The sequence below is a fragment of the Hyperolius riggenbachi genome, chromosome 12 (genome assembly GCF_040937935.1).
Source record: "Hyperolius riggenbachi isolate aHypRig1 chromosome 12, aHypRig1.pri, whole genome shotgun sequence".
Taxonomy (NCBI): Eukaryota; Metazoa; Chordata; class Amphibia; order Anura; family Hyperoliidae; genus Hyperolius; species Hyperolius riggenbachi.
In genome coordinates, this window is record NC_090657.1 from 15,852,514 (window position 1) to 15,878,172 (window position 25,659).

At 42.8% G+C, this 25,659-nt stretch overlaps 1 protein-coding gene across 2 annotated transcripts in view; it reads left to right on the forward strand.

The window, feature by feature from the left end:
- The window catches only part of LOC137542409 (ABC-type organic anion transporter ABCA8-like), a 160,651-nt gene extending 140,255 nt beyond the window's left edge, over positions 1–20,396 (forward strand). For both annotated transcript variants that reach the window (XM_068264302.1, XM_068264303.1), the window contains 9 exons: positions 8,555–8,646; positions 8,724–8,896; positions 9,060–9,135; positions 10,920–11,014; positions 11,169–11,288; positions 14,920–15,060; positions 15,201–15,280; positions 17,736–17,791; positions 19,511–20,396. In XM_068264302.1, coding sequence (XP_068120403.1) covers positions 8,555–8,646; positions 8,724–8,896; positions 9,060–9,135; positions 10,920–11,014; positions 11,169–11,288; positions 14,920–15,060; positions 15,201–15,280; positions 17,736–17,791; positions 19,511–19,603 — 926 coding nt within the window. In that variant the 3' untranslated portion in view covers positions 19,604–20,396. The remainder of the gene's footprint in view (positions 1–8,554; positions 8,647–8,723; positions 8,897–9,059; positions 9,136–10,919; positions 11,015–11,168; positions 11,289–14,919; positions 15,061–15,200; positions 15,281–17,735; positions 17,792–19,510) is intronic.
- The last annotated feature ends 5,263 nt before the right edge of the window (positions 20,397–25,659 follow it).

Below are 25,659 nucleotides of genomic sequence, written 5' to 3' on the forward strand. Positions count from 1 at the left end.
CTGTAAATGGACAATTGTGTGTAAAAAAATCAAACAATTGTCATGTACAGAGATATTTCTACCACCCAGCATGGGTATGTGTAAAAATACACCCCAAAACACATTATACTTCTTCTCCTGAGTACGGCGGTACCACATGTGTGGCACTTTTTTACACCCTAAGTGCGCTAAGGGGCCCAAAGTCCAATGAGTACCTTTAGGATTTCACAGGTCATTTTGCGACATTTGGTTTCAAGACTACTCCTCACGGTTCAGGGCCCCTAAAATGCCAGGGCAGTATAGGAACCCCACAAATGACCCCATTCTAGAAAGGAGACAACCAAAGGTATTCCATTAGGTGTATGGCGAGGTCATAGAAGATTTTATTTTTTGTCACAAGTTAGCGGAATATGACACTTTGTGAAGAAAAACAATTCAAATCAATTTCCGCTAACTTGTGGCAAAAAATAAAATCTTCTATGAACTCACCATACTCCTAACGGAATACCTTTGGGTGTCTTCTTTGTAAAATGGGGTCATTAGTGGGGTTCCTATACTGCCCTGGCATTTTAGGGGCCCTAAACCGTGAGGAGTAGTCTTGAAACAAAAATGACCTGTGAAATCCTAAAGGTACTCATTGGACTTTGGGCCCTTTAGCGCAGTTAGGGTGCAAAAAAAGTGCCACACATGTGGTATTGCCGTACTCGGGAGAAGTAGTATAATGTGTTTTGGGGTGTATTTTTACACATACCCATGCTGGGTGGGAGAAATACTTCTGTAAATGACAATCTTTTGATTTTTTTACACACAATTGTCCATTTACAGAGTTATTTCTCCCACCCAGCATGGGTATGTGTAAAAATACACCCCAAAACACATTGTACTACTTCTCCAGAGTACGGCGATACCACATGTGTGGCACTTTTTTGCACCCTAACTGCGCTAAAGGGCCCAAAGTCCAATGAGTACCTTTAGGATTTCACAGGTCATTTTGCGGAATTTGATTTCCAGACTACTCCTCATGGTTTAGGGCCCCTAAAATGCCAGGGCAGTATAGGAACCCCACAAATGACCCCATTTTAGAAAGAAGACACCCCAAGGTATTCCGTTAGGAGTATGGTGAGTTCATAGAAGTTTTTATTTTTTTGTCACAAGTTTGTGAAAAAAAACAATTAAAATCAATTTCCGCTAACTTGTGACAAAAAAATAAAAACTTCTATGAACTCACCATACTCCTAACGGAATACCTTGGGGTGTCTTCTTTCTAAAATGGAGTCATTTGTGGGGTTCCTATACTGCCCTGGCATTTTAGGGGCCCTAAACCATGAGGAGTAGTCTGGAAATCAAATTCCGCAAAATGACCTGTGAAATCCTAAAGGTACTCATTGGACTTTGGGCCCTTTAGTGCAGTTAGGGTGCAAAAAAGTGCCACACATGTGGTATCGCCGTACTCAGGAGAAGTAGTATAATGTGTTTTGTGGTGTATTTTTACACATACCCATGCTGGGTGGGAGAAATAACTCTGTAAATGGACAATTGTGTGTAAAAAAAATGAAAACATTGTCATTCACAGAGATATTTCTCCCACCCAGCATGGGTATGTGTAAAAATACACCCCAAAACACATTATAGTACTTCTACTGAGTATGGCAATACCACATGTGTGGCACTTTTTTGCAGCCTAACTGCGCTAAGGGGTCCAAAGTCCAATGAGCACCTTTAGGCTTTACAGGGGTGCTTACAATTTAGCACCCCCCAAAATGCCAGGACAGTGAACACACCCCACAAATGACCCCATTTTGGAAAGTAGACACTTCAAGGTATTCAGAGAGGGGCATGGTGAGTCCGTGGCAGATTTCATTTTTTTTTGTCGCAAGTTAGCAGAAATGGAAACTTTTTTATTTTTTTTTTGTCACAAAGTGTCATTTTCCGCTTACTTGTGACAAAAAATAATATCTTCTATGAACTCACTATGCCTCTCAGTGAATACTTTGGGATGTCTTCTTTCCAAAATGGGGTCATTTGGGGGGTATTTATACTATCCTGGAATTCTAGCCCCTCATGAAACATGACAGGGGGTCAGAAAAGTCATAGATGCTTGAAAATGGGAAAATTCACTTTTTGCACCATAGTTTGTAAACGCTATAACTTTTACCCAAACTAATAAATATACACTGAATGGTTTTTTTTTAATCAAAAACATGTTTGTCCACATTTTTCGCGCTGCATGTATACAGAAATTTTACTTTATTTGAAAAATGTCAGCACAGAAAGTTAAAAAAATCATTTTTTTGCCAAAATTCATGTCTTTTTTGCTGAATATAATAAAAAGTAAAAATCGCAGGAGCAATCAAATAGCACCAAAAGAAAGCTTTATTAGTGACGAGAAAAGGAGCCAAAATTCATTTAGGTGGTAGGTTGTATGAGCGAGCAATAAACCGTGAAAGCTGCAGTGGTCTGAATAGAAAAAAAGTGCCTGGTCCTTAAGGGGTAGAAAGACTGTGGTCCTCAAGTGGTTAAAGAGCATCTATCAGGTGCGTTGATAGCTCTTTTAGCCATGGACATAATGCGCTGAAGTAGTTTATGAGCTGGATAAGAGAGCTTTGAGGGCTTATCTCCGAGGAGAATGACACTAGGACTGAACAGGATGTTACAGGATAAAATCTCACCCACATTCCCCCACATGGCCTGCTAATATAACTGAACTCTGGAGCAGGCCTATGACACATGCCAGAGAGTACCCACATTACCGCAGCCTCTAAAACAAAGGGGCAACTTTGTAGTATTACGTTTGTGAAGTCTCTCTGGTGTGTAGAAGGCTCTATGCAAAAGTTTGAAAGAGCATTCCAATGTGGAAAATGTAAACTACTAGAAAGAAAAAACAGACAAAAAGGGAGCCCGAATGGTGCAGTATGTAGTGTTGGGCCGAACCTCCGATTTTCGGTTCGCGAACCGGGTTCGCGAACTTTCGCGAAAGGTTCGGTTCGCGTTAAAGTTCGCGAACCGCAATAGACTTCAATGGGGATGCGAACTTTGAAAAAAAAAATAATTATGCTGGCCACAAAAGTGATGGAAAAGATGTTTCAAGGGGTCTAACACCTGGAGGGGGGCATGGCGGAGTGGGATACATGCCAAAATTCCCCGGGAAAAATCTGGATTTGACGCAAAGCAGCGTTTTAAGGGCAGAAATCACATTGAATGCTAAATGACAGGCCTAAAGTGCTTTCAAACATCTTGCATGTGTATACATCAATCAGGTAGTGTAATTAAGGTACTGCTTCACACTGACACCAAACTCATCGTGTAACGCACCGCAAACAGCTGTTTGTGTAGTGACGGCCGTGCTTTATGCAGGTATGCAGTGGCGGGTCCACTGAACAGAACAGGTATGCAGTGGCGGGTTCACTAAACAGAACAGGTATACAGTGGCGGATCACTAAACAGAACAGGTATGCAGTGGCGGGTCCACTGAACAGAACAGGTATGCAGTGGCGGGTTCACTTAACTGCACAGGTATGCGCACTGATGCGGTGGGTTCACTGAACAGAACAGGTATGCAGTGGCGGGTTCACTAAACAGAACAGGTATACAGTGGCGGTTCACTAAACAGAACAGGTATGCAGTGGCGGGTCCACTGAACAGAACAGGTATGCAGTGGCGGGTTCACTTAACTGCACAGGTATGCGCACTGATGCGGTGGGTTCACTGAACAGAACAGGTATGCAGTGGCGGGTCCACTGAACAGAACAGGTATGCAGTGGCGGGTTCACTAAACAGAACAGGTATACAGTGGCGGTTCACTGAACAGAACAGGTATGCAGTGGCGGGTTCACTTAACTGCACAGGTATGCGCACTGATGCGGTGGGTTCACTGAACAGAACAGGTATGCAGTGGCGGGTTCACTAAACAGAACAGGTATGCAGTGGCGGGTCCACTGAACAGCACAGGTATGCAGTGGCGGGTTCACAGCACAGGTATGCAGTGGTGGGTTCACAGCACAGGTATGCAGTGGTGGGTTCAATGAACAGGTATACAGTGGCGGGTCCACTGAACAGAACAGGTATGCAGTGGTGGGTTCACAGCACAGGTATGCAGTGGTGGGTTCACAGCACAGGTATGCAGTGGTGGGTTCACAGAACAGGTATGCAGCCAGACAGGAACAAGCTAAGCCTAACTAATCTTTCCCTGAGAGACAGTCTGCAGCAGCTCGCCCTACTCTGACTAATGCAGGCACACGAGTGGCCGTAATGGCCGCCGCTGCCTGCCTTATATAAGGGGGGGGTGGGGCTCCAGGGGCTAGTGTAGCCTAATTGGCTACACTGGGCCTGCTGACTGTGATGTAGAGGGTCAAAGTTGACCCTCCATGTGCATTATGGGGCGAACCGAACTTCCGCAAAGGTTCGCCTGCGGGACGCGAACGCGAACCACTGAAGTTCGCATGGAACCGTTCGCAGGCGAACCGTTCGGCCCAACTCTAGCAGTATGTCACGGGTTTTGGGTTATATGAAATTGTTTCTATAGAAAGGTACTCACAAAGGTGGGTTGCAAGGAGGGCAACCGACCACTTCAAGCACGTGAAGTATTTCAAACCTGACTCCACTTAGGTTACCCAGGACCCTGGATTCGGTCGCTCTCTTCCAAAAAAAACTTGCGCTCCTTAAGCAGGTGCGCAAAGCCCCCCTCCAAGGAGGATGGGGGGAGTGAGATACAGTTGAGGTGTAGGGGTGCCTCAGAGTGTGGTCTATAGACTACCAGGGCACTTTGTTTGGCCTGGGGAAGTGGGCGTTGACGCACGGGGCGCATTGCCTGTGCTAAACATCAGGGCTGTGGAGTCGGAGTCGTGGAGTCGGGCAATTTTGGGTGCCTGGAGTCGGAGTCGGGAAAAAATGCACAGACTCCGACTCCGACTCATAATGAATTTGTAACTATAATTAAAATAGAAAATATGATAAAATGTTCTATTTCTCAGATAATAGTTATTAAAAATAATGTATATATACAGTATAAATACAGTAATAGCTGTGCTTAGTCCACAAAAATGAAATAAACCAATCAAAATTAGTTACTTGTGCTGCTTCAATAAAGCAGTCCCCGTATTTTTAAGGTCAGATATACATATCTGATTGTGACTGTATATATGATGTGTACACAGGAATCTCTTATATATACTAAATAACATCTATGCTGTAAGAATAAAGCCTGATGTGTAGCTGTGTCACTAATAGAGATGGTCAACGAGATGGAAATAATTCTGCATTGATGCTGATTTATGCAAATGTATGCACTCCCTTTGCTGATGAAATCAAATAATTTGATATGTTGTTAAAATTTGGTTTGGTGACTACAAATTAAAGGGTAACTGAGACGGATGAAAAGTAAAGTTTTATACATACCTGGGGCTTCCTCCAGCCCCCTTCAGGCTAATCAGTCCCTCGCTGTCCTCCACCACCCGGATCTTCTGCTATGAGTTCTGGTAATTCAGCCAGTCAGCGCTGTCCGGCCGCATGCCGCTCCCACAGCCAGGAACATTCTGCACCTGCGCAATAGTGCTGCACAGGTGTAGTATGCTCCTGGCGGCGGAGTGTGTGCATGCGCACTACGCCCGACTGGCTCAAGTACCTGGACTCATAGCAGAAGATCCAGGTGGCGGAGGAGGACAACGAGGGCCTGATTATCCTGAAGGTGGCTGGAGTAAGCCCCAGGTATGTATAAAACTTTAATTTCATCTGTCTCAGGTTTACTTTGTTACACAGTAGTACTATACTCTACATATGCACTCCCCACAGAGCTGCAGGGAATCCACTGAGAATGCTGTGCACATTGAACACAGAGGTGTTGTCTGTCACCCATAAACCTTGTTCAGATTGTGCATGAAGAATGTGTAATAGAGGAAGAATCTCCTCATTCCCCTGCAGAGTACCTGCACATCATTCTTACATGTACCCACACTTACATTGCCTAGGGCCTGATAGATGCTCTTTGTTCCGGTTTGTACCTTTTACAAGTACTCTTACCAAGGACTAGTTTTAGTCTAAAGGGAATAAATATAGTAGTCTCCATATCCTTCTCACTTCAGTTGTCTTGTAAAATTCCTAAGCGTTGGCAGTTAAGAGACGTATTTCATGTTATATACTTTTAATCAACAAAATTGTAATATGCAAATTAGAGGAGTCGGAGTCGAGGAGTCGGAGTCGGTGGAATCCTAAACTGAGGAGTCGGAGTCGGTGGATTTTTGGACCGACTCCACAGCCCTGCTAAACATTCTATTAAATTTCCTTACCTAAAGTGTTTTTGTCGTCTGTGAGGTAGGCCACCTCAAATCTTTTTATTTCATTGATTTTAAAGTGTTTTATATTTATATATATTGGGCGCCTCTACACCTCAACTATTCCAATGTGGAATAGTACATCGAGTATTTAAGGAGAGTGCGGCAGCAGTGTGCCCACTTTTTTTCTGACAGGTTTTTTATTGTATATCCGGCTCCCCCTAAAGAGACTCTGTAACAAGAAAAAACCCTCTGGGGGATACTTACCTCGGGAGGGTGAAGCTTCAGGGTCCCAATGAGGCTTCCCCAACTTCTGAAGCTTGGAGGAATCCAGCGCCGGCTCCCCCGAAATCTCCCCCAACAAGCTTGACAAGCGATGATATATTTACCTCTCCGTGATCCTGTGCAGGCGCACTAGCCGCTCTTTGATCAGGCAAGGCAGAAATAGCCAAGCCCGATCGTATTCGCTCTACTGTGCAGGCGCAAAGGACTTGCGCCTGCGCAGTAGAATGGATACGATCGGGTTCAGCTATTTCTGCCTTACCCGAGCGAAGAGCCACTAGTGCGCCTGCGCAGGATCACAGCAGGTAAATATTTACTTTGCCGCACGTCGCTTGAACGGAGGGGTGGATGAAGGCGGGGGAAGCCTTGTTAGGATCTAGAGCCTTCCCCCTACCAAGGTAATAGCAGTAGGGTATTGTACCGTGTTAGCCATCAGTAAAAGCAAGAAGTTTTAATGATGTATTTATGCTTGAAAAAAATATCTGTTTTTCCTTTTGATGTTGCATGTATATAAGCTGTCTGTACCACCAGCTTGCAAACTAACAGGATATAAACCTGACGAAGGCTGCAAGGCCGAAAGCTTGTTTATTCTTATTCATTTGTAGTTAGCCAATAAACTCTACCAAGGTAAGTATCCCCCAGAGGTTTTTTTTTTTTTTAGTTACTGATTCTCTCTAAGCATAAAACTACGTCTTTCCAAAATTATACAATTTTTAAGATTGGAGTATAGTTGAGATATTACACCAGTTTCAAGCAGATTATTTTTACGTAATCATTCAAAGGATGTGTAAGTAAAACTATTCAAAGAAGATGAAAACGTTTTACGGAAATGGAAAACTTGGCAGAGTCTATATGCCTCAGTGGGAGGCGAGTAGAAGTTCTAAATAAAATATTGGGGAGTCATGAGTTTAGATGCTCTAACAAATGTACCAACTGCTGTTAGTTTGTGGACAGACCACCATTGAAAGGGAGACAACCCAGAAGTAAAGTCTGGGTTATGTAAAAGTTCAGTCATCAATGAGTCTGGAGATTGCAGAAAATATTTAAAGCGACAAAAACACCAGATTGCCAACAAAGGATGTGATATTGGTGACTTGAGACAGGGGGATAGATTTGGCCCACATCAGACCTTTGAGAGAGAAAGGGGTTTGAGGAGGTCTGACCAAAGAGGAGATGTTTCCTGGAGTGAATCACTACTAGCTGTGCTAGTTGGGCTGCATTATGGTTGTTAGATATAGAGGGAAGGCCTAAACTACCACTGGATTTGGGAATAGCTAGAAACTTTTAATTAACCCTATGGTGTTTGCCATTCCAACGAAACCGGGTACACAATTTTTGGAGGTGGGCAATGTCTTTAAGCAAAACTCGAGTCGGCAGAACACGGAGGAATTTCCATTTTTAGAATTGTCTGCATACATATGCAATGCTCCAGCCACAATACTTTTACTGTGAATAAAATTGTCCTCTTTCAAATATTGCTGTTGCCTCCAGCTGTTTCATTTTGCCTGACCAGATCATTAGATGACATAGACACCAATAAACAACTGTCAAAGCTTGTAATTCTCCACTGCTCAATAGATTTATAAGGCTGGAGCTGCACTTGTAGCGACAGCCAGTGACGTAGCAATAGGGGATGCAGAGGTTGCGACCATACCGGGGCCCACTTCGCCCTCTCTTTCATTCATCTTATTAGCTTTCATTGGTGCTATCCTGGTTATGAACACCTCTATATGTGCATTGCATAGTGGACATTTTTTCCTTACTCTAAATACACTTCTCTGAAACTGCAGTGGTCCTTGGTAGGTTTTGTTGCTCCATATTAATAGAGTACTTGGGGCCCTGTGTAAAACTCGCACTGAGGCCCCAAGCTCCTTAGTTATCCCACTAGTGACAGCCCATTTCTCTGGTTTCTGGGCAGGTCTGTGTACTGCAACTTCCTGGAGCACAATAATGATTGGGATATGGCATGCGGGTGTACCCAATGACTGCATCTCATTACCATTATTATATCCTTGTCTGATTGTCAGGTGAGGTTCTGGGCTTGCTGGGGCCAAATGGTGCTGGAAAAACCACCTCCGTATATATGCTTGCTGGAGATCTCCGACCCTCAGCCGGGCAGGTGAGTAGATAGTCATAGCAATGCCTTTTGCACAGGTAATCTTGTATCCTATAGTTTTCATTATCTGCCCCTTGCAGGTGGAACTTTGTGGGGTGGGGTCGAGCAGCTCCTCAGATGGTTCTGTGGCATTCTTGGGCTACTGCTGCCAGGAAAATCCACTGTGGCCAGATTTGAGTGTTCAGGAGCATCTGGAAATCTATGCCGCTGTGAAGGGAATGAAGAAAGAAGATGGGGATTCAGCCATCAGAAGGTATATCTAAAATGAATTCAGAATCAGAAGTCAGATTGCAAATACCTCAAATACATGACCATCTCTGTCCCCGGGTCTTGTGTCCCTGCTCAGAATGTTATTTGAGAAATGTGTTACCTAGAGTCTAGACTGATACCGTTATCGATCTGATGTTCTTTTACAGAGTGGCACAAGCTCTGGAGCTGACGAACCATCTGAATAAGCCCGCCAAGGAGCTGTCCATGGGTGTTTCTAGAAAGGTGATGGGACAGAAAATTTGATGTATGTTAATAAGGAGTATAATGCTGTCTAGCCCTGTTGCACTTGAATTATTGTAGAACATAGTTGACCAGTTATAGCAGTTCCCCAACCATGTCATCAAGGCCCACCAACAGTACATGTTTTGCAGAAAACCACAAACATACACAGGTGGGGTAAATTAGTGTCTCACCAGAGCTCATTTTCTACCTCTGTGGATTTCAAGAAAACATGCACTGTTGATGGGCTACGAGGACAGGGTTGGGGAACACTGAGTTATAGAATATTGTTGTGCAAACAATTGTGCCCTCATCATACTCAGGAGGAACTCAAAGAGCACACAGCATAATGAAACTGAGTTACAAAACCTGCGTTGTGAATGATCTCTCTTAACCAATTTTATTACTTTATATAAAAAAATAATGTATTGGCACTTAAAGTGGATCCGAGGTGAACTTTTACTCATTGCATAATTGTGTTACTTTCCTATTGTTTATAGGGCATTCCTCAAGCCAAATACTTTTTTGTTTTTGTTTTAATACTCTAATTCCCTATAAACTAAAAAAGCCACACCCAAAGGTTTTCAGAGAGCCTTTGCAGTAGCAAGGGCTCATGGGAGCTCAGTCTGGGCAGGAGGAGAGGGAGGTATTACTAGCCATTGCTTTCAGAGGCAGAGAGAAGGAGGGGGGTTTAAGTTTTTTTCACAGGCTGAGTGCTCAAGATGCAGATAAGCCTGCCTCTGTGTAATGTTTACAAACGACATGGCTGCTTTCATTGTATCACAGGATGAAATATAATCATAGTTATACTGGGATCTGTGGTATAGCGCTCAACAACCATACATTCCTATATACACATGAGGCAGTCCATAAAATTATGAAACATGATGCTAAAAATTTAAAATTAAAAAAAGTCCAAGTATCAAAGTCCAACAAACATCAGATCTTCTTTGCACATATATGGTAAACTTTATACGCTCACCAGATCTATGGGCCAACCTAAATTGATCGGCAATCGCGCTTGTGACACTCTGTCAGTGCTCCCATACGACCAAGCTGCTCCAATCACGTATCCTCAAAATTTCAGAACATGGAAACAAAGCATACATCCATAGGGTAATACTGTTTGGCAATATAATCCACCACTCCCTTTAAAAGCTCTTTCTCCAGTGTTTCCCTGAGTGTTATAAATCACCCAGTGATACTTCCACCGTATTTCAACAAAGACTCTCACCGTATGCCCATGCTGACCCAGCACAGACCAGCCAAACACGCTTGTTGATAGTAGTAGTAATTGCTGTACCATACACCCGAATCTTCCCCTAGGACTCAAGCATGGCCACACATGGTGTAATACCGTTTATTCAATTATTAAAAGATTAAAAAGTGCACTCACAATGTTGTAGATTTTCAAATGCGCATATCAGATATCAAACAGCCGGCTAGCGTCTCCTTCACTCCATAGGCTATATATATATATATAGCCTATATATATATATATAATCATATTCTATTAAAGCTGTTTCCAGCTAGATTTGCTGTGTAAACTATCTAAACTTTAGATAAGATATATAGACAAGTTACTAGTTAGTTTTTCATCTCAGGTCTGCTTTTAGCATTCTGACCTCTATCCAACACAGATATAAAGCAAGAGTTGTCTCTGTATGCAGTTACTTGAATTTCTACTGTGATAACGGTGGAGGCTTACCATTAGTATCTTGAAGACCTCAAGAGTAGTCACAACTGACTGAGTATGACATCTAACTTGTGTGTTTTATATGTTTCAGGTGTGTTTTGCCATCAGCATGTTAGGTAATCCAAGTATTGTGCTCCTGGATGAGCCATCTACTGGTTTGGACCCCAAAGGGCAGCAACGACTTTGGTAAGTTCTCTGGTTCTCTGGTTCTTTGGGATGAACAATGGAGAACTATGTAGTACTTATCTTGTAGCATGTGTTATGTGTTATTACTTTGAGGGCAACTGCTTATAGGAACCCTTGCATAGAGCAGGAAATCTTATTGTGTCCTCTGCCACAGGAGATCCATACGAGCCGCATTTAAGAACAAGGACAGAGGGGCCATACTGACCACACACTACATGGAGGAGGCGGAAGCCGTGTGTGACCGCGTGGCCATTATGGTGTCCGGCAAGCTGCGGTGAGGAGAGCACTGCTAGGCACTTCCACATGCTAAAAACGTACATTTCATTTGAGTCATGCAAAATTACCTTTTTATTTCAGCAGTTTGGTCACTTACATAGGCGGTAGGCAAGGATATGGGGAACATAATCAGAGGTCACCTTTAGTGACAAAACGGCACATGCTGTCACTGTTAAGGTAGTTTGTGTCAATCTAAATCACCATTAAATGCGAATCAGATCATTTTTGTGCACGCACGTGGCCGCGTAGCATCTGTTATCAACGGGGCCTATGGCAGCAATGCTGTAGTCCGAGACACGAATCTGTAATTCGGATGCCTGGCGATCACTGGACCGTAAATTATGTGTCCCCCTCAAGTTGCTACGAGTCGGTGCGTGAATAGTATTTTACGCCACCGCCCACCAGGAAATCAGAAGCTGAGTACCCATGAGTTCTAGTGAACCCTAGCTTCCAAATCTTGTGTGTTTACAATGTCTGTTCCATTCTGTAGATGCATGGCAGCATGTGTAGCCGACATTACTTAAAGGGTTAAAATCACAAGTGTGGTGCTGTATTCCTGCTGAAGATTTTAGATAAATAGAAAGGACCATAGAAAAATATCATAAAAAATTAATGCAAGGTCAGTATGGTACAAAGAATATCAAAAAAGCTTTATTGGCACATAATACAAAAAGATCCTTTAAAAATATCTCTGTGAAAGGTTCCTTGCAATATAGGAAATTCTTCCTATACAGGATTGTAACAGTAATGACAGCTTTGTTGTAAACTGAATGCAATAGTAATGAGGCAACGGCACGCTCGTTTCGGGCACACAAGGCCCTTCGTCAGGCCAATTGCACAAGTTAATGTCCGTTACTCCTATGGACAAAGCATGGCAGGAACATCAAAAGACAGAGTAAACATCTGCACCAACCAGATGTATAATGCAACTATCCTAATGGCGAACAATTGAAGAAGTCCAGCTGCTATTATAGGAGTGCACTCCTATAATAGCAGCTGGACTTCTTCAATTGTTGGTGCAGATGTTTACTCTGTCTTTTTATGTTCCTGCCATGCTTTGTCCATAGGAGTAACCGACATTAACTTGTGCAATTGGCCTTTCACAGAGATATTTTTAAAGAATCTTTTTGTATTATGTGCCAATAAAGCTTTTTTGATATTCTTTGTACCATACTGATGTTGCATCAATTTTTTATGATATTTTTCTATGGTCCTTTCTATTTATCTAAAGTCTGAGAACGGGTGAAGAGGACCACTCCAAAAGGATAGAAAGGTGTTTTTCTCTTTGACCTATATATGTAAAAAAGAGGGTACTCTCCATTATAATATTACCGAAATACATATGATTGCAGTTATCTGTTTGTGGGCAAGAGTTAAAGTAAACCTAAGATGGGCACTTAAGACAAAAATATACATACTTGGGGGTTCCTCCAGCCCCTTCCGACATGATCGCTCCCATGCTGTCCTTCTCCGGTCCGGGGCCAACTACGCATGCGTGGCCCGGCCACACACACTAATGTACTACTGCGCAGGCCACATGCACTACAGTACTACTGTGCAAGCACAGAACGCTCCCAGTGAAGGTAACGAGTCGTGGGAGCACGTACAGCCATACTGTGCTGACTGGCCCAGACTGGATAACTTACCGGGGCCAGCTGCAGACGAACCTGGCGGCGACTGAGGATGACGAGGGGGCTAGAAGAAGCCCCAGGTATGTATATTTCTGTCTTAAGTCAGGTACACTTTAAGTAGTTAACTTTGAACATGATGTGGCTGGTGCGTAGATCAATGTCCACACCTGAGTCTTAATAATATACAATAACAAATATCTTCTGTGGCATTTATGTTGTGGGTAGTCAATAAGGCCATTTGTAAATTGCCTCTTTTCTGGGTTATTTATTTATATAATATACATGTTATGGGAATTGTGAGTAATGTGGCCATGAGATAAGGGCTCCTTCTCTGGTCTATCTCTTATAGTATACATGTGATAGGGAATGGGGGGGTTATATGGCCAGGTGATAAGGGCTCCTCCTCTGAGTCTGAGGTATCTCTTATGGCTTCATGTTATTGAGATTGGTAGTTAATATGGTCATGTGATAAAGACTCTTCCTCTGGTCTTTCGATAAAGGCATGTTGTAGGAATTATTGGATGATGGGACATGGAATAAGAACCTCTCCTCTGATATTTCACTTATGGGAGGCTTTTTAATAGGGATACATGGGTTATAAGGCCTTGTGATTAAAGGCTTCTGTTCTAGAAAATGTCTTATGTGATGTACAGTGGGATGCAAACGTTTGGGCAACGTTGTTAATAGTCATGATTTTTCAGTATAAATCGTTGGTTATTATGATAAAAAAAAGTCAGTTAAATATATCATATAGGAGACACACACAGCGATATTTGAGACGTGAAATGAAGTTTATTGTATTTACAGAAAGTGTGCGATAATCATTTAAATAAAATTAGGCAGGTGCATACATTTGGGCACTGCTGTCATTTTATTGATTCCAAAACCAAGGCCAAGTTTCTCTGCAGACTGCCTGATGTTGTCATTGAGAATCCTCATGTATTGTTTTTTTTTTTTTTTCATGGTGCTGTTTACTGTGATTCGGTTCCCTGGTCCATTGGCTGAAAAATACCCCTAAAGTATTAGGTTCCCACCACCATGTTTGAAAGTGGGGATGGTGTTCTTTGGATTAAAGGCTTCTCCTTTTTTACACCAAACGTAGGAAACATCATTGTGACCAAATAATTCAATTTTTGTTTTCCTTCTTTGTCCAAATGAGCATTTGCAAAGGCCAATCGAACTTGTGTATGCCTTATCTGGAGAAGTGGCGTCCTACTTGGTCTGCAACTGTGGAACCCAGCAGTGTGCAGTGTCCGTTGGATTGTCTGCCTTGATACATTGCCACCACCAGAGCCCAGATTCACCAGACTGGCCTTGGTGGTGATCCTTGGATCCTTTTTCACCTCTCTCACCATCCTCCTGGCCAGCACAGGTGTCACTTTTGGCTTGACCACGGCCTCTAAGATTTTCCACAGTATGGAACATCTTGTATTTTTTAATAATACTTTGCACTGTAACCACTAGAACTTGAAAACATTTAGAAATGGCCTTGTAGCCCTTTACTGACTTATGAGCAGCTACAATGCACAGCCATAGGTCCTCACTGAGCTCCTTTGTCTTAGCCATGACTGTCCACAAACCAACTGCAGAGAGCTGCTGTTTTTCACCTGTTGAGTTGATTAAAACAGCTATTCCCAATTAATCAGGGTAATAAGGATGCTTTAGAACAGCTTGGACTATTTGGAATGGTATAGAACTTTGGATTTTCCCACAGACTGTGACAGTTTGTAAAGGGTATGAATAATTTTGGATTGGACACTTTTTGCTCAAATGTAAATGAAAGCTGAAAAATGTTTTTTACACAATAATGTCTCTTGTACATCGTCTTATTATCTTTTGGGAGACACCTATGTCAATTCCTGTCAAAAAATGACTTGCTGGTTGAATAAAAGTAACTTTAAGTAAAAACATTTCCAGGGGTATAAATAATTATGGGAAGCACTGTATGCCACGAAGAATGGAGGGTAACATGGCTGTCATTTTGTCCTCTTGCTGCAGATGTATTGGCTCTATCCAACAACTGAAGAGTAAGTTTGGGAAGGGTTATCTCTTGGAGATGAAGGTGAAGGATTCCCAACAAGCAGATGAACTCCACCAGGTGGTCACCAAGATGTTTCCACAAGCAGCCAGACTGGACAGGTGATAAGTCTGATTTCTCCACATTGGTTAGGCTTTCTTAGACATTTCTTTAATGCCCATGTACTAGCACCTCCTAGTCCAGTCTTCCTTGGACTAGTCACATGCTGAGCATGCCAATGTTTCTCCATGATTTGTTCTAGGTTCTCCTTGCTGCTGGTCTATAAAATCCCAATGGGAGATGTCCGCTCCTTGTCCCAAGCCTTTTTACAGTTAGAGGAAGGTGAGACTCTCATAGCTGCAGTTTATGTGACTTTATAGCTAGGAGAATGTCAGAGAGAGGTAGTGACATTGAAACAGTTGTATAGACTGCAGGAATCTGACTAACATACTCATGGTTTCTTCATATGTGATAACTATGTGAGGGAAGTTGTGTTGAGGGTAATAACCAATGGTGAAACTCCTAGGGGAGCAGACTCTGCAGCCACTGATCTGCTCCTACCATCTCTTTCTGTACCAGAGGCCCCCCTCTGGCACACCTCCATTGCCTACTTAGTGCAAAGTAGCCTACCAGAGCAGTTTAAATTACCTTCTCCAGCACGGGGTCTTCCCTCACTCAGTTACCACCACCCCTCACTCACCTCTGTAAGTCTTGAGTGCTGTGTCATGCAGGAAGTTTCAGGAGATGTACTGACAGTAGGTGGCAGCAGTGAAGAGTAGCAGACCCAACGCTGGAGCTGGTAATGCAGGCTGCTCCATTGGGGAATGCATTATGGCGGCAGCACTTCTCTTTTTTTTTGGGGGGGGGGGCAGTGGGGAAGGGAGGTGGCCACAGCTATTTACACTCCAGTAACTGATTTACAAGGCACAGGCAACTGCACTGGTTCACATGTCAGGTGAAGTTCACATTACTATAATGCAGTTGTTGTCAAGTGTTTGGGGTGAGGGCACCTTAATGGCTTTATAATATTTTCAAGGCACCCCTGGGTATAAACAACTACTATAATGACCTATTAGGCAGCAGATGCCACTCAGCCCACCACCACCACCACCACCTCAGTAGCTAGTAATGCTAATTAGGCAGCAATTCCCTCCTATCGAGTAGCTAGTGATGCTTATTAGGCCACATTTCCTCCTTCAAGTAGTCAGCGACCCCCATTAGACTGCATCTCCCCTCTATGATGATCACTGGCCCTGCCATTGTATATTCATGTGACAGAGGCGCTTATCGTGATCTTGAGACTGTACCGCATGTACTCCCTTTTGTTATCCCCTGAGGAAGCAGGAATATACCTGCGAAACGCGTTGCATGGTTGTCTGGAGTATGTAAATAAACCTGTTATTGTATAAAAGCTGACAGTATCTTGTCTACTTCGGGGAAGCGAGTCCACCACCACCTCCTGAGGAATTATAAACTTTTTAGTACCTTTTATCCTGCTGGCGCCTCTGTTCATTCTTATATATTATTGTGTGGTTGCATTACCTCATGTCAATGCACAGAGGATGGGGATGAATGCTGAGGCACCCCTGGGAGGTGCTTAGGGTGCACCAGGGGAAGTGGCACCCAGTTTGAGAACCCTTGTATCATGCTTGGATGCAGGATACAGTAAGGTGCAATAAGCAATACAAATATATGTTGCACTTTATTGCATTAGGCCCAGGGATAATTTATTATGTACAGTGGTGTAGCAGCAGGGGATGCATAGGATGCAACTGCACCAAGGCCCTATGGGGCCCAAATGGGTCACCCTCCAGTAGCTGCATTATCTTTGTTGGTGCTGCCGTGGTAATGATCACCTCTATAAACACTTTGGATAGCAGTAATCCTTTACAAACTCTTAATTTTCCCCTTACACAGTGGCTGCCCATCGAAAGCCAGTATAGGTGGCCTCTCATGTGATGATTATACATATACTGTAGTGATGGGGGGAGGGGCCATGTAAATTTTGCGTCGGGGACCATGGCTCTGTTGCCACACCATGAAATCAGGGATTTACTTATTCCAAACCTCAATATGTGGAATGTTCACAATTCACCCAACTAGCAGGCCTAGTTGTAGACCTTTGTGCCGATGCCAGACTCCTGCAGGTACACCACTCCTGCAACTTTTGACAATGTAATAACACAATGGAGACGGCACACAAAGGGCTTCAGTATATCACCGTATTGGCAGCATACAGAGGCACAGAGGCACACCTCCCGAAACATCTAGTGTGTTCCTCTGTATGCTGCCAATACGGTGATTTACTGAAACCCTTTGTGTGCCGTGCCGTCTCCATTGTGTTATTACAAACTGCAATATGCCAGAACAGTTCAGAGGTCTCCCTGCATTACACACAGCTGGCTCTTAATAGCAACCAGCCATTATTTTGGTTTAATGATGAAGTAAGAGTTATCATTGTTATGTATTAGACCGGGGAATCGGATATTTGTGCTGCTGAATAGTGATGATCAGAAAATGCTAGATTTTGCTACCAATGCAACCAGAATATGCAGGACTGACCTCGAACTTCAGATAGGGCTAATCAGATTCAGGAGACTAATAAAGTGGCAGCTCCCAAATCTAAAAGCCCCACACTCCATTTTAACCTTGCAAACTCTGGTTCCTGGGGATCCAAGATGAAGCATTGCATCCCATTGTACGAACGTCATTGGTTTTCAGTTAAGGAGTAGACATTGAAGCTGGTATTTTACGATCACCTGCTTTGTGAGCTGACCATATTTTTGTTTCCACACAGCCAAACGCACATATAACATCGAGGAGTACAGCTTCTCCCAGTCAACGCTGGAGCAGGTAATTGACCACCGATGTCACCAGTGTGTTGTTTGAAATTACCATTAGGGCCGTTTTAGATCGCTCTTTTAAGGTGTTTCTCAGATACTAGGCTGACAAGGCGTCCTCTTTTGCCCGGACAGGTCCACTTTTTACGACCTGTCCGGGCCGTCCTCCCGGGTTTTTGAAATGTCCGGGTGAAGAGAGCTGAACACAGAGCGAGCCGAGCTACAGAAGAGCGGCTTTGTTCAATGTGTGAGTCAGGCACAGACTAGCCAGGGGGGAAATCTCCCCCCAGGCAGCCTTTCATTCAGTGATTTAAGGCATGTCTGGTGTATTCAGGTTTGTTATTGTAAGGCAATGTGATACACTAGGCTAGCTAATAAAAGTGCAATTAGAGGGCAGGCAAGCTTGTAAATATACACAGCATGATGCAGAGCTTGCCTGGAGGGTCCATGGGCAAATATCTGTCTGGTCTCTCCCCATTGTTATAATGACTGCATGTGTGGATGAGGCGTTAAAAAAGCCCTAGACTCCAGGAGGGCTGCTTTCTGACTTGTGTGAGAGACTGACAGGACCTCCTGTTTTCCTGCACTTCATCACAAACACCTTTGTTAGCTTAAATTAACCCCAAAGTGTTCAGTTAAATCACTGAGCTATCCAGCTTTCAGTACGGGCAAATGAATGGCAAAACGTTCAGTACAGCATGTTTAACTTGTCTTTTCTCAGCAGTTACAGTTTTAGGTTGAACAGAAGACATACAGCCATCCAGTTCAGCCAGAATACTAAATCATTGTGCTTAACTAGCATGGTTTTTACAGTCTTCTCTGGAGTTCTCATCATGATTGTCATTTGTCACCTGCCTGTGTGATTTTATTGAATTTTGTGGGGAAATCTTCTGCGAATCTGATTGCATTTTGTGGTCAGCCGGCCCTCCACCACCTTGTGGTCTGGGAAAAAAAAACGGCCCTCCATGCCTGCGAAGTTGGACAGCACACTGCTAAGGTCTTGTATATTTGGCCGCACCCATAACCACGCCCACATGCTGTTGTGATCATCCTCTTTTTTGGAAATCAAAATATGGTCACCCTAGCAGATACTGAGTGGTCAACAGCCAATTGACCACTTCTCCTTATTAGGACTGCTGAGAAGCAGTAACTACTACACTCTACAACTGTTTGTCACATGGCCCTTATCCAATCAGATCTCCCCTCTGTGTCATGTCCTGTAACCACGAATCTGATTGGGCGAGAAGTTTCAACATCCCCTAGAAAATTTTCCTTGAGAATACATATAATATGAATATCACCAGCCAAGAGAAAACTTTTCAAAGAAGTAGGTTATTTGTCCCCTGGAAGACTCTCCATAGAAATGCATAATTCTGGTGGATTTACCCCTTGGAGGACTCTTCATAGGAATAAACAATGCTTTTGTAGTGGTTCCTTAGTGGACTCTCTTTAGGAGTAAATTATTCTGGTGTAGCTAACCTCTAAAAAGAGCCATCAAATGAATACATAATACTTTGTTTAGCTACCCCTAGTGGATGGTGTGATACTGCTATTTTCAGTTGTGCAGTGTCTTGTATCACTTTGAAGTTTTTCTTAAAAAAAAAAAAATTGTTAAAAAAAAATGTATAATGCACAGCAGCACCCCCTCTGGGCATCTAAGTGTACAGCATCAATAGCATAAAGCTGCTCAGTTTTACAGTCCAATTCCCTGAATATCTTGCCTGTCCCCCAGGTGTTCCTGGAGCTTGTGAAAGAACAGGAGAAAGATGACTTTGATGTGGAGAAAGCCTTCCGCTGGAGACAACTGCGCTCTGACAGTGTGTGATGGTGCGGTAGAGGGAGCTGCCCTGGAGGAGGAGGTCCTTATTATTGCCATGTCCTCTGATGCTGCTATACGTGTATTACCTGCAATCTGTAACCTTCTTATAGTAACCAAGGCGTTATTATATAAATAACAATACTAAAATCACGGAGCATATAACTACCCCTTGGATACCTTTCTAATAGCAGCAGTCATGCAGTCATCCCTGGTATATTCTTGGATACTGTCCTGTAGCATCCACCATATAACCACCCCTGTTGTATTCCTGTAAGAATTTCTAGCAGCACCGGCCACATAACCAACCCTGGTGTATTTCTGTCTAAGTTCCTAATAATACAGACAATGACCACCCCACCCCTGGTCTATTCCTGGATAAATCCATAATAGCACTGACCGTATCACCTTCCGAGTCTATTCTTGAATACACTTCTAATAGCACTAATTATATAACAACCCATTGTATATTCTTATACATATTCCTAATAACACTGATCATAGAACTACCCTTTATGTATTCCTGTATACATAACTAACAGCACCGACCATATAATCACCTAACCTATACAGTGGGATGCGAAAGTTTGGGCAACCTTGTTAATAGTCATGATTTTCCTGTATGAATCGTTGGTTGTTACGATAAAAAAATGTGAGTTAAATATATCATACAGGAGATACACACACTTTCGTATCCCACTGGTCAAGCTGGTGAAGAGTGCACCGGATGCTTTCTGTGCAAAATTGTCTTGATTGTGAATCCCATCTTTATGTGGTCTTAAGAACTGGAATTTTCTATAAAGAAATACTTCTTTCTACTGTGTGAATCTGTTATTATACAAAGTCAAGATTATTACGTTGCATGAATTCAGTTTCAATTCCTCTGAGCTAGTTATAGCAGAATCCATCCATTGTGATGTCACTATCTGCTTCTGTGATGTAATTGCGTGCCCAGTGATTTTCGGTGTCTTCAGCCTGGTTTGTGTCCTAGACTATTTTTTAGCTTCCTGACACTGCTGTTTTTCATTGGTCATAAATATACTGTAGTAGTAAATTTGGAAGAGGTTGGTCAACAGGGGGTTACAGTCCAAATCTGAGGTTTATAATTAGAAATGGTTTGAAAGGAGCAGAGAAGCCACCATTCAGAACACACAATGTGTTCTGATATTTGGAAATTTGGCCATGTTATAGACAGAAGTCATTTCCCTGACAAGTGCCCCATTCAGGCATATTCTGCTTACACAGCAACAAAGTGCTCATGTGACCCAACAGACCCCTTAACTAACTGCACTGAGCCACATATATCGCTTGTATATACAGTGGGTTGCAAAAGTATTCAGCCCCCTTGAAGTTTTCCACATTTTGTCATATTACTGACACAAACATGCATCAATTTTATTGGAATTCCACATGAAAGACCAACACAAAGTGGTGTACACATGAGAAGTGGAACGAAAATCATACGTGATTCCAAACATTTTTTACAAATAAATTACTGCTTTTTTTGGAGCTGATCATAAAATAGTCTGTTTCTCTAGCTATTTCCTGACTCTCATCAATATTGGGGTCCTTTTACACTATATCAGTGGCTCTCAGTTATGCAAAGTGGTGAGTGCATAATTATTTGGCCCCCTTTGATCTGAGTGCAGTCAGTTGCCTATAGACATTGTCTGATGAGTGCTAATGACTAAATAGAGTGCACCTGTGTGTAATCTAATGTCAGTACAAATACAGCTGCTCTGTGAGGGCCTCAGAGGTTGTCTAAGAGAATATTGGGAGCAGCAACACCGTGAAGTCCAAAGAACACACAAGACAGGTCAAGGATCAAGTTATTGAGAAATTTAAAGCAGGCTTTGGAAATCTTTTTGTAGCCTAAGCCTTGAACATCCCAAGGAGCACTGTTCAAGCGATCAATCAGAAATGGAAGGAGTATGGCACAACTGTAAACCTACCAAGACAAGGCCATCCACCTAAACTCACAGGCCGAACAAGGAGAGCGCTGATCAGAAATGCAGTCAAGAGGCCCATGGTGACTCTGGACGAGCTGCAGAGATCTACAGCTCAGGTGGGAGACTCTGTCCATCGGACAACTATTAGTCATGCACTGTACAAAGTTGGCCTTTATGGAAGAGTGGCAAGAAGAAAGGCACTGTTAACAGAAAGCATAAAAAGACCAGTTTGCAGTTTGCCACAAGCCATGTGGGGGACACAGCAACCATGTGGAAGAAGGAACTCTGGTCAGATGAGACCAAACTTGAACTTTTTGGCCAAAATGCAAAACGCTATATGTGGCAGAAAACTAACACTGCACATCACTCTGAACACACCATCCCCACTGTCAAATATGGTGGTGGTGGCAGCATCATGCTCGGGGGGTGCATCTCTTCAGCAGGGACAGGGAAGCTGGTCAGAGTTGATGGGAAGATGGATGGAGCCAAATACAGGGCAAACTTGGAAGAAAACCTCTTGGAGACTGCAAAAGACTTGAGACTGGGGCGGAGGTTCACCTTCCAGCAGGAAAATGACCCTAAACATAAAGCCAGGGCAACAATAGAATGGTTTAAAACAAAACATATCTATGTGTTAGAATGGCCCAGTCAAAGTCCAGATCTAAATCTAATCGAGAATCTGTGGCAAGATCTGAAAACTGCTGTTCACAAATGCTGTCCATCTAATCTGACTGAGCTGGAGCTGTTTTGCAAAGAAGAATGGGCAAGGATTTCAGTCTCTAGATGTGCAAAGCTGGTAGAGACATACCCTAAAAGACTGGCAGCTGTAATTGCAGCAAAAGGTGGTTCTACAAAGTATTGACTCGGGGCCAAATAATTACGCACACCCCACTTTGCAGTTATTGACTTGTAAAAAATGTTTGGAATGATGTATGATTTGCATTCCACTTCTCACATGTACACCACTTTGTATTGGTCTTTCACGTGGAATTCCAATAAAATTGATTGTTTGTGGCAGTAATGTGACAAAATGTGGAAAACTTCAAGTCAGAACTGTGTGAGGATCCGTAAATCATAAATACAATTTAAAACCTTTGAATGTAGTGTTTTTTTAAATATCCTCCACAGCAGGAGGGACTTGATTTGAAAAGAAAAGTTGTCGGGTGAATCATGAAATGGTCATATACACTACAACTGGAAGTATTAAAATAAAAAATGTAAGGTTCCTATAAAAGATAAAGGGAGGAGTCTCAAGATATCATATGCCCAATCCTGAATTTAATAGCAAGTTTTCTCAATACATTGGTACAAGAAGTGAAAAGTCAAGACAGCAGTATAATGAAATAATTTAATATGAATAAATACAAGAATATGTCAGAACAATTGTAAATTTAATTTCTGAATTACGTAAAACTCACAAGCTGTTTCTTGATATGAGCAAATTATACAGTTTCATACAAACCGACCACAAATATCAAAGGCTAAAACCAGTAAATCACAAGTAGATTGTGCAAATAATAAGATAACAGATATTCTACCTTTATCTGCAGTTTAATATATGGTCTAGGTTAAAAATACAGTATAAACTGGAACTGATCTGACCTGTTTAAACTACAATAAGTAAACATAAAACATATATTATATATTATTATATTTGGGTGTGACCTTTTAATGAGAAAGTAAAACCTATTTTCAAAAGCAAAGATGAACACAGGAAAAAGATCTGGTCTGTTTTAAGAAGATCTCTATTTCCACATTAAGTCATAGCTTGGATACCGTCATATATATGATGTTAATAAAGAAAAATCTAAGGAAAAATAAACCCAATTTAAACAGGTGTTCCCAGTTTGCAACTCTGGAAAAGCCAACACCTTTCAGGGTGACTATAAAATAGAATCAACAAATATCCAAGCTGATAACTTAATGATGTTGTAAACATGTTTAAAATACTGGTCTTCAGGTGACATTGCATCCGAATATCTTTCTGCTGCGCGCATAAACCACCCTGCATGCGCAGTTGTATCAGATGTTTGCGGGCCTTAAACTCAGATTTATGAATCTGCAAAAGAATCTCCAACCACAAAGTTACATCCAGGCCTCGCTATGTCACATATCAAAAACTTTATTTGGAAAAATTTCACAGCAAACACAACCTGTATCAAAAGACTCTAATAAAAACACTAAAAACACCTAGAACTTTGGGATTGATCTGGCAGCCCCTGTATTCCACGCACGCGTCACATACATCCATCCATACCATACATCAAGTGAAGAAGCAATTGCATATATTGGGATTGACCACAGAGCTCTGGGTAGACAATTAAAAGATTCCCTCCGGCAAGGCAATCCAAGGCCTATTCCAATCTGTATTAGCCCAAACAGGTGGGAAGCTGGCCAGCTCAGAGTTATATACAGCTGTGCAACCATCAAGGGAACCTGTCCGTTATGTACATAGGTCCATCAATTCCACAGACCAGCCACTGGATCTACGGCAGTACTTATCCAGCTACACACAGCACAACAATGCCTTATGAATCCAAGGGCAGCTCCCACCAATGCAGATTGAAATGAGCAGAGTAGCAGATTAGCAAGCTGGTATAACAGTAGCATGAGCAGTAGCTGCAGCAGCAATTTTGACTCAGCACATCAACCGCTATGTCTTGCTCAGAGGGGGGAATCACCCCTGTATCTTACGTGTCCCAGCAGAACTATAGTGGTCATCTCGTCAGCATGCATGCCCGTTTGAACATCTCACTGGTGATGAGGAAGATGATATGCTATCCGCGCTGAATCAGCGCATCCGCGCAGCGGCGGTGAAGGCAGCAGAGAACGCCCACAGAGCGGCGTGGGTCCGTAACAGTGGGCGTGGCCCACTGTGGCCACACCCTGATGAAGCCCATTGGGCGAAACATGTAGGTGGGAGGAGCTATATGAGGTCGGCCGCGCCCACTGTTAAGGACCCACGCTGCTCAGCTGCTGTAATGTGTATTTATGGCCACTTGCCATTAGGGGGCACTGTGAGACAATAACAGTGGACTTCTGATTTCAGTTTCTATATTTTCTGCTAGTAGAGAAAGATTAAATCATTCCAAGAATTTACAGAACAATTATTTTTGCCGACTGAGGTCAAAAGCAGGGCACTTTTCTCAAACGAGAACTTCAACTCTGTTGAAGCTGGTAATGGGCTAAATGAAGAGTAAAGTCAAGGAGAGCGGATTTTGGTGGAAACAGATCGGGGCAGAGAGATTTGGATCGGAAAGGATAGGTATTGGAGTACTTTGTGAGGAGACTGATCGGGAATGGAGGTTTTATGGTTGGGTGGAGAAGAAGGAAGTTGAGTTACACTAGAGACCAATCTGGTCATACATGTGTTTGTGTGCCTGAGCTTCTGCGCCATAGAAGATCTTCTGGACCAAGGTCTCCCTATCAATGATAAGGTATGACTGCAATATAGCAGAGCAGCTTCTGGACCAAGGTCTCCCTATCAACGATAAGGTATGACTGCAATATAGCAGAGCAGCTTCTGGACCAAGGTTTCCCTATGAATGATAAGACCTGACTGCACCATAAAGGAGCAGCTTCTGAACCAAAGTCTCCCTATGAATTATATGATCTGACTGCAGCATAGAAGAGCAGCTTCTGGACCAAGGTTTCCCTATCAACGATAAGGTATGACTGCGTTATAGAAGAGCAGCTTCTGGACCAAGGTTTCCCTATGAATGATAAGACCTGACTGCACCATAAAGGAGCAGCTTCTGAACTAAGGTTTCCCTATGAATGATAAGACCTGACTGCACCATAAAGAAGCAGCTTCTGAACTAAGGTTTCCCTATGAATGATAAGACCTGACTGCACCATAAAGAAGCAGCTTCTGAACTAAAGTCTCTCTATGAATGATAAGATCTGACTGCAACATAGAAGAGCAGCTTCTGAACTAAAGTCTCGCTGTGAATGATAAGATAGAACTATGTATCGCAAAGTACATATCATGCTGTCCTTCAAAGAAGTTAGGGTTCAAATTTATTGGAATTTATTTCCATCTTTAAAAGGCCTAGTGAGGCAGCATGCCAGGTAGACTTTCAGAATCCATCCTGTCTTTGCCCTTTGTTAATACCA